The sequence below is a fragment of the Pavona decussata genome, unplaced genomic scaffold (assembly GCF_977016875.1).
Source record: "Pavona decussata unplaced genomic scaffold, jaPavDecu1.1 SCAFFOLD_254, whole genome shotgun sequence".
Classification (NCBI taxonomy): Eukaryota; Metazoa; Cnidaria; class Anthozoa; order Scleractinia; family Agariciidae; genus Pavona; species Pavona decussata.
Window position 1 is genome coordinate 6145001 of NW_028145657.1, and position 10000 is coordinate 6155000.

Here is a 10000-nt window from a genome sequence, read left to right on the forward strand (position 1 = left end):
AGTCGGGACCGCTTCACCCTATGTTATCTAATGCCGACCTGTTCGAAATCACCACACGCTCACATCACTGAGCGACCGCGCAAACACGAGAGTGAGGCTCGTGTTCTAATATGGCGTCGGACTCGGTTCGTTCGGGCCGACTAATTACGAAGATTCTACACCTGAGTGAGCGAGTGACACATTTGCATATCGCAGTCCCAACAAAAACCCATTTCTACGCTTCGCGTATCCACGTGTTAAAAAAAGAAAATAATACTCAAATACTGCAATGGTCTCAGCAATCATTCTATCGCTGTTGCTACTTTAATTTGAACGAATTTTGAATCTCCTTCAGTACACACATACCCTTGCACGTATTCAACAATAATCCGAAGTATTTCCGCAGTACAGATGTCATTTAATAGTAACTGCAGGTTTCTCATGCTCACAAAAAAGCTAAGCAACATGCCGTACCTCTAAGGCCTTTATTCGATTCACCGATGATGATGATGATGATGATGATGATTTTAGGGCTTATCGAGGCATATCTGGGTTTCGCGAGCGCGAAAACGAGCAACGCTTGCGGAATGCTAGTCACGCAGATTTTCTCCCTCTCGACCCCTTCTGACTAAACTAGACAGTATTTTATACTCACGAGAACCGATGGAGATGGGGACTATGACGCCAGAGCTTTGAAATATCATTGCTGACTGATTAACTTCGGTTCCCCGGTTGTCTTTTGCCGTCTTCAGTTTGTGGACGGCCATTTCTTGCATAACAGCGCAGTTCCTTTTGTTGCACCGCCAACGTAGCCTCCCACGCAGTCGTTTTGAGGGGACTCGGGGAGGAGGTCATCGTAGCTTGATCAGAAATATCACCGCTGTTTGTATTCCATCAATGTAAAGTCGGTAAACTTAACTTCATATGTTCAATCAACAACATCAGATGATCGATAACTTTACTAACATGCGCGCGCGAGGATTAACTAGAAATACGTGACTCGCAAAACCTCGCGAAGCTGGAGCTGGGTGGAAAACCCTCTTTACTCGTACTGTAGCATCAAATGAGGAGATTAAAAGGGGCATAGAATTTTTTTTATGAGCATGGTCTTTTCGTAGTTCCACAGGCTAGTTTGCGGTTGAAAATCTATTTCTGACGCGACGTACTGTACAACGGGCGTGCAGCGCTGTCGTGTTCGATGAATTTATTTCCCACGGAAAATAATTTTAGCGCGGCCACAAACGTGTAATTTCTTCAAAGCAATCTTTCACAAAAAAGATTTGTAAAAGAAAGGGAAAATATTCTGGAGAGATAGTTCTGTATCCAGTGAATATTGATGAACATTGCAGTTGATCATGCACGCATATTTTTTCCGATGTATGCAAATTTTGCTCCACACGACGCCAGACAGTCTAACGTCATTCTGCGGTTGAAAATCTATTTCTGACGCGACGTAATGTACAACAGGTGTGCAGCGCTGTCGTGTTCGATGAATTTATTTCCTACGGAAAATTATTTTACCGCGGCCACAAAACGTGTAATTTCTTCAATTCAATCTTTCACAAAAAAACATTTCTGAAAGAAAGGGAAAAGATTCTGGAGAGATAGTTCTGTATCCAGTGAATATTGATGAACATTGCAGTGGAAATTTGATCATGCACGCATATTTTTTCCGATGTATGCAAATTTTTTTCAGACGACGCCAGACAGTCTGACGTCATTCAAGTGCGGACACCTTCAAAAAAATATATATATATATAAATATATTTTTCGCTCGAATTCGCGTGGCTTAGCTCCGCTCGGGCCGGCTCGGGCCGACAAATTTATTAACCTCGCTACGCTCGGGCCTTCGGCCCTCGCTTCGCGAGGAATTACATTTCGCTGTCAGTTTTGTCGTCAACAAACACCTTCCTGGCGTTGGGACCTGGATGACTGGAGATATCTTTTTGGCATGCACCCAAAGAAACACAGGTTAAGTAAGTAAGTAAAGTAAGTAAGTAAGTTTATTAACGTGACTAAACACTTAGCTAATCAGCTACTTTACAGGAATAGTCAAAATAAAATAGTAATAATAATAATAAAAGGAAAAAGTAATGAAATTGATAGATGAAAATACTGAAAAAGATGAGAAAGATACTATTTACAATGTTTCTAAGATTATTGAATATATAGTATAAAATTGTATAAAATGTTTTAAAAATATATCAGCATTTGATTACAACATGTAGCGGCCGGCCAAATCCGTATCTAATATCTGTTTCTTGAACAGTTTGTAAGAGTCCGCTTTTCGGTATTCATTCGGTAGTTTATTCCACAGGTTGGCTCCTTCGTATCTGAGTGATTTAAGTCCGTACTTAGTCGTATTTACTTTTGGTAATGTCAAGACTTTGTCTCCTCGAAGATTATAATTACTTTCCCTTAGTTCCACTAGATCGCATGGTGATTCTGACACGCCCTGCCTATTAACTACTTTGTATACAGTAGTCACTATCTTTGCCAATCTTTGATTTAACAACGTTTGGTAGCCAGATTGTTTAAGTAGCATTTCATACGACGAGCTATAATCTCTATAAACAAATCTCAGTGCTCTTTCATTGAGTTTTTCTAACTTAGTGGTTGCGCTCTTGCTGCAGAAGTTCCATGTTTCTGCGCAGTAATTGAAGTGCGGTACAATGAACGACTGGTACAGCTTCATACGCGTCTCGAACGGCAGCATTTTCTTCATCCTTCTCAGTACAGCCACTTGCTGACTTACTCGACGACAGATCTTTGCTACGTGTGCATCGAATTTTAGCTTTTTGTCAATCGTAACACCAAGCAATTCCACCTTTTCGTTTAAAGGGATGACTGTGTTTTCGCATACAAATCTTGGTGGACCAGTTCGTAGATTGCCGAATACGATAGCTGTGTATTTGCTGGGATTTCTTTGCATTTTGTTCTTGTCAAACCATTCATCAACCCTTTTAAGATCAGTGCTAATAGCCTGTTCGAGTTCCACTTCATTATTACCCTCGTAAAATATTTGAGTGTCATCGGCATATGTGGATAAAGTGGTGTTTTTAGGCACTTCATGCAGATCGTTCATAAAGATGTTGAACAGTAGGGGCCCTAAAATAGACCCCTGTGGAATCCCTTTCGTAACTGGTTGCCATGAGGAATGCTCGCCGCCAAGTTTTACTCGCTGTCTTCGCCCCGTTAGATAACTTTCGAGTAATCTGCATGTATCTTTATCCGCGAACTGGCGTAGCTTATTCATGATCAGCTCGTGTGGTAACATGTCAAATGCCTTTGACAGGTCCATTGACACTAATCCAGTTGCTGTAATAGTACGCGAACTTTGACCGCAACCGGACTCGTCGTCTATCAAGGATCACGAAAATGAGCACGGAGCCATAAATGCAACCAAAAACATATAGAAACTGCAAAATATGACATCGCGGAAGAAGAAATACAGTTTCTAGTATCAAGCAAACCACTCCAAACCAAGAACGCACATTACTACTTATAACCATTTTGCGTCATTGTTTATAAATAGCAAGTTTAAAATAGCTATGTACACAGTGATGGCCATGATATGCAAACAACCTTGGTTATTTTCTGGTGCTCTTCTTTCCGGATCGGACTAAGAAGGGTAGACTATTGCTCGCATTAATGGGGATGGCTCATTAAATGCCTATTTTGCAGGCATTGGAACGGTAAGTGCTCATTCAAATATATTTTAATTTAGCCGTGTAGCTGTTAAAGATAATATTATGGCCAGCCTTGCACTAAAATGAAAGCATGATTTTCTCTACCGCCTTTTTCGTTTGCGATCGGTGATCACCTACTAGGAATGAAATTAATTTTATAGGGATAAATCTATCAACACATGAGATTTTGTTTCCGAATAACAACTTAGTTTTATTCCACCAGAAACGAAACATAAACCATAAATTTATTTTAAACTTATTAACTTGTCCTTGCTTGACCACTGCCATTTTTGAAAAAAAAAATATTATAATTCCCTATGTGTTTACTTGCTTGGATTTTAAATTTTCCAAGGTGGATTTTTTATGTATTGCAGTACATGTATAGAGCTTTCCTAAAGTATAATACCTGCTACAAATTTCGATGTACCAGGACACGATATTTGTCCGCAAAGTTTCTACAATTTCCAGGGTTAACGAAAATACTGAAAATAGGAATCTTCCGTCGGACTTTGAAAACTGCATGTAAATGAGAATCCTCTAGCAATATTTTCATAAGACCGTATTTTCAGAAGGATGCCTAACCTAACATTAAAAGATCATTTTCATGCGCTTAGCCGTCTTCCTTCCCGAGCGATTTGAAAATGCACCAAATCTCGTCAAATTTAACGCCGGCTGCGGCGCGATCACGGCATTTCACATTATGCCGGAATTCTCGAAAACGAAAAATCGTTGGAAAGTTTTATTGTTATTTTCGTGAATAGTTCTCCAAAGGGATTCTTCTGACAAAATATGAGAAAATGCGAAATTTCCCTCTCTCGTTTCCTCCCTTTCCATCGCACCTTGCGCTCCGTTTGTCGGCACCCATCTCTCCCTGCCTCGTGCGCCCTGTATAAAGATGAAGACGACTGGGGACGAGTCAGACGTTTCACTACTTCGCACTGCAAACTGTAAATAATATTCTTTATGAAAGAGATGTAATGTGATGTTTTACTACTCGGTCGCGAAGCACAATTAGTAAGGAAACATCGTCAGTGTATGTGGATTCAGTTCGTGCACACCCGGACCCAGTGGAGCTTGGAATGTGCAAGGGTTACTCTGAAGTCATTTCAAAGGCGGAAAAGAAGCATTGAAATGAAGTGGACCTTTGTGTGATGGCTGATTGTGTCGTTGCAGTTGGGCCTGAGTTGGCGGAGGCCTACCGCTTTTATCCTCGCTTTTGGGGGAAAGACCAAAACGTATTCGTCTTTACGCCAGGCATTTTTAGTGAATTTTTGACTGCAGTACAGAGCAACCCCGACGGAAACAAGTTTAGAGTCTTAGCTTTTGGTCGAGGTGATGCCGAAGATTTTCTTTGAAGGGATTTGACATCGCCGCTTGTGCTGTAGCCAGGTTAAATGATGCACATCTCATCTTCGTTGGCGCGCAAAACAATAAACAAGATGAGATAGCAGATCGTATGAAAGCATACAACATCCCTCCAAGTCGACTGAGAGTGAGAAGATTCATTTAATTCAGGGAGCATTTGAAACAGCAGTTTTCCGAGGTAGATCTTGCCATTATGCCGTCGAGAACCGAGGGGTTTGACCTAGTTGCTCTGTAAGCCATGTCAGCAGGTCTGCCTATTCTCGTGAGTAACAACTCAGGATTTGGAGAAGTCCTGAAGAAGGTCCGGTTTGGTTCACAGTGTGTGATTGACTCTGATGATGCTGAGAAGTGGGCGAAGGAAATCGAGAAGGTCTGGACAAAGGGAAGAAAGTATCGACTTGCGTGATAGCTATGCTCAGGAATACAAGTGGGAGGACCAATGCAGGAATCTTGTGGAAACGATGAAAAGCATCCTCAGAGGTAGAGAATTACTGGTGCCCTTGATTCATTCATTCATTGATTCATTTATTCATTGATTCGTTCATGGATTCATTGATTCATTCATTCATTCATTCATTCATTGATTCATTCATTCATTCATTCACTCATTGATTGATTGATTGATTGATTGATTGATTGATTCATTCATTCATTCATGCATTACACTGAGTACATAACTTGCTTATACGTTCATGTAAGAAGCAATTACCTAACTGCGTTTAAAATAAATACATCGCAACCCGCAAATAAATTGGGCCAATCTTGGCGAGTTGCTGGTTAGGAAAACAGGTGTTGGTGCGTTTGTATACATGAACAAAAAGAATTACTAAAAAGAAAAAAGCAACCGAAAGAAAATGGTTCTTATGCAAATTAACAGCTGCAGAGTTTAAACGATCTGATAAAAGTACGCAAATCAGGATGGGGCTTCCTCATCTCTTAAAATCTGCAGAAAATATTTTGTGCATTTCTGCCTCGTAGAAAGATTTTTTGCGTGTTCGAAGACTTACCTTAATTAGTTACCCTAAATTACAAAAGCTTATTTTGCATTGTCATATTTTACCTTTAAGTCTGATTATCCATTCGATGTATTTTATGAATTTCTTTTTGTAGATTAGTTAGGTAATAGTTAGTTACACACGACCCCACAAGCGTGTAATACTTTTATTCTCATCGTGTTTAAATAAAGGATCTTACTATTACTCACTTACTTACGGGATTTTATTTCGTGGTTTTGTTCCGAATCTTGGAAGGGAATTGATTTTTTTAAATCTTTGTGGTTAGACGAAGCAGTTTCCATGAAATATGCTTGTAAAAAATAATTTAGTTTAATCCAATGCTACTCTGTGGCGTATGGCGTTTGTGGTTGGTCGTCAACGAATGCTGTTTAGTTTTAACTTTGAACCCAGGCTCTACTACCCCCAACCCACCATAGAAAGACTGAGCAGTGCGCTTTGACCTTTATTTAGAAATGGGGCTCATAGCTTACTGTAAACTAAGCGAACTTTGTCGTCTTCAGATAGAGTTGCGAAAACTACAATTAGGATTTCTATATTGGTTTATTTCTATTTTGGTATGCTCTTGAAGTATTTCTGTTAATCCTCTCGGTTGTACGGAGACTCAAACATCCTCATACAATTTCGTGTAGGTGTAACTCTTCGACACTGAGCTCGTGGATCACAACACAACTCTAGAATGTTGGTCCTGGTTTAAAAGGACATCAAAGTTCTTTTGCAAAGTAGCTGTAAAGCTATCAATAACTTTTCAATTACTAGAGTGTATAGACCACAAGCAGTCCCATCTTGTTCGAAGAACACGAACGAGCGTGAATATTGCCTCACGCGAGGAGACGCAACGCGCGGGAGGCAATTTTCGCGCCCTTTTGCGTGGTTCACTCGCTTTACTATCCCTAAAAAATATAAAGGACTGCTCGTCGGCGTAGATCATAATTAACAGTGCATTTGGTGCTCAGTATTAGTTTCTTCGCTGTGTTGGCGCAATTTATAGTAGAGAGACTATTTGAAGAGGAACTCCAGTAAATAAATTATAAAAGCAAAGAATGGATCAGAGACAAATAGCTCTCCAGGAATTAATAGGCCCAATACTAGTGTAATCAACTATTTATTCGAGTGAATAACTGCTTGCCCGCTTGCTTATTTTCTTACAGGCAGTGAACTTTTACAAATGTCAGAAGCAGCCAACCCTGTGCCCAGTGTCCCAGAAGGAAGCACTAGTGACCCACCCGAGCACAACGTTACTCTGTTAAAGACTGAGACACTCCCCAACAGAATAGTTCATCGGACAAGTGTCCAACTCCCGATTGATATTCTACTTCTTACGGTGAAAGAATGTGAATTTTTAGGCTGCCTTTCCCATCTGAATCCTGATTTCTTCAAAAGTTATTACAAGTCTCTGGGGTATGTTTACTTCGGGGATATGGGTGAGGATGGAATGAAGCTGAAAATTGCTGTAATCCAGTGCAACATGGGTTCCACTGGCCCTAAAAGTTCTGTAGTTGTTGTATCAAACGCAGTCAAAATTTTAGGCCCCAAAGCTGTCTTTTGTGTAGGTTTCTGTGGTGGTTTAAACCACAAAAAAGTCAAATTGGGAGACGTGGTAGTTTCAGCCAGGTTAATAACCTATGCATCGATCAAAATTACGGAGAGTGGTGTTCGACAACGTGGCGTTAATGTTCCTTTGAAAACCCAACTTGCTGACCTTATACGAAGTGCTGGTTATGGCTGGGAGGCACCGCTGAAGGATCCAGGAATACGAGAGGTCAAAGTGCACCGTGATGGCGTGTTTCTGAGCGGCCCAGAGGTGGTGGACAACAATGAAAGGCGAGAGGAGCTCCTCCGGCAATTCCCTGAAGCAATTGCTATTGAAATGGAAGGCGAAGGTACGTAGTTTTACTCTTCTTCAAAATGTGTTCTACAATGATTTGATTGAGAACACTGCCTATTAGACCATGAAGATTACTAGCTGTCCAGGTATGCAACACATGAAACAATGTACAGTTAAACTCAACTCAAACTCAACTTGTTTTTGCCACACAAAGCCCTCAAGTATCTGAGATCATTTTATTAGTTAAACTCGCGCGTGCGCTGTTGTGTGTTCCTATTCTCTGATGATCCACAGATTATTTTGGCCTTCTCAGCCAAATTATTCACCCTTAAAACATTGTGTCCACCCTTTTACTATATATATACTTATGTATTTGCTGTAAACACTTTTTTCCCTTACTGATGTACTTTCCTCTCCCAAGCCTAATTTAACTAGCAGAGCTCTACAATCAGTGTTAAAAAATTCTACTTCCCCCCATTTTATTTGTAACTGCACAGAGGTAGTTGCCAACACGAACACCTTGCTCCTTTGGCCACTACGCACTTCTTCCCTAGAAGGTAATATCACTTAAATTGCTCTGCATGTTTAATTTTTTTTCTTACTATGAAATATATTGTATTTCATTCGAATAAGTGTGAATAAAATTGAATTGAATTGAATTGAATTTAATGTGTAAATCAACGGTCAATATAGCAAGTACCTTAGCAACGGATTGCTCAGTGTTAAAGTTAATTTAACCAAGAAATAATTACAGCAAATGTACAACTACTGGAACGTCTTTATAGGTCTTTTTACAGCAGCCCATGACTTGGACGTTGAGTGGATTGTCATTAAAGGCGTCTCGGATTTTGCCGACGGCAGGAAGTCTAAAACAGATGCTTGGAGACCGTTCGCCAGTACGATGGCCGCGTCACTTACTGCTCATTTGCTAAGCGATCCTTTTGTTTTCGAAGAATTGCCACATTATGGACGCCGTAAGTAGACATTAAAATAAAAAGAGCTAAAGAAACCAACGAAATATTGTTTTCCTCTCCCTTACATTTTTTATTATTTTGTAACAATACTTCATTGAGCAATCCCGGCCCGGAATTTTACATTATCAAGTCCCATTTAAAAAAATGTTGTTATAGTATCTCTTGAAATCTTGGATACTGAAGTAGACATTGAGACTGCTCGGTAAACAGGCCCACAGTGATACTGTACGGTATAATTTAATTTGCTCTGACCTGTGCACAGATATTGAAGATGAAATCATTTATTACGAGAGCGTACCCTTCCTGTTAAATTTCAAAGTAGACTGCTTTCCTTCAAATAATAATTTTGGAAGTAAAATTTCATGTGGATGAAAGATTTAAACAAGAGACCGTCGCATGATACCGCACTCGTCCATTGTTTTTATGCGACTAACTCTCAAAGTGTCCTCCGTAGAGACAATGATGATTTTACCCAGTAAAGTTTATTTGCACGTTTGCATGAGAAATGATCCGAGTCGGAATATTAAAATCATTCATCTGCTGTCTTTCTTATACCTGTTTATTACTGTAATCGGAGCAGTAAGAGGGGGAGCAGGGATCAGTAGTGTAAGCACTCACCTCCCGTCAATGTGGCCCGTGGGCTGGGTTTAACTGTTGTTGTTGGTTCTCGTTCCTTCCCTGAGGATTTTTCTCTAAGTTTCTCCAATGGGTCGGCTTTTCTCCACATAAACCACTGAGCATTTTCAAATTCCATTTCGACCTTGAAACGGTGGTGGAAAAGCCACTCTCCCGTTATGTATCACTGATTCTTATTTATCTTTATTCTGGTTTATAACCTGAAATAGTATTTCGAATTTTAAAGGTGTTTCAACTAAAAGGAGGATTTTATCCGCATCAAGTACCGAAGATTCAAGGAGGCACGACCCTCTAGCTCGTGAAGGTAATAAAACTAACTTCGAAACTTACTTAAGCTAGAGAGCTAAAATTTGTGTTTACTGGCTGAGAGAGACACTTGACAGGTAGGCCAACTTGGAGTTCAGGAGAAGGATTCTCAAAGCCGCCCATACTTAAAAGAGCTAAATATTTATTTCCTAATGGGCAATCAATAAAATTTAGTAAAGGCTGCACTAATTTCAAAACATGGAAAGTCTG

General features: G+C 40.1%; 1 protein-coding gene and 1 pseudogene across 2 annotated transcripts in view; one reads left to right on the plus strand and one right to left on the minus strand.

The window, feature by feature from the left end:
- Positions 1–220, minus strand: part of LOC146456810 (uncharacterized) — a 3717-nt pseudogene extending 3497 nt beyond the window's left edge. The window contains exon 1 of the transcript XR_014858718.1: positions 39–220. The product of XR_014858718.1 is annotated as an uncharacterized LOC146456810 (transcript). The remainder of the gene's footprint in view (positions 1–38) is intronic.
- A 5195-nt stretch (positions 221–5415) lies between these two features.
- Positions 5416–10000, plus strand: part of LOC146456811 (death domain-containing ATP nucleosidase-like) — an 18557-nt gene continuing 13972 nt past the window's right edge. The window contains exons 1-4 of the mRNA XM_085092778.1: positions 5416–5513; positions 7198–7929; positions 8660–8848; positions 9711–9788. Coding sequence (XP_084948904.1) covers positions 5495–5513; positions 7198–7929; positions 8660–8848; positions 9711–9788 — 1018 coding nt within the window. The 5' untranslated portion in view covers positions 5416–5494. The remainder of the gene's footprint in view (positions 5514–7197; positions 7930–8659; positions 8849–9710; positions 9789–10000) is intronic.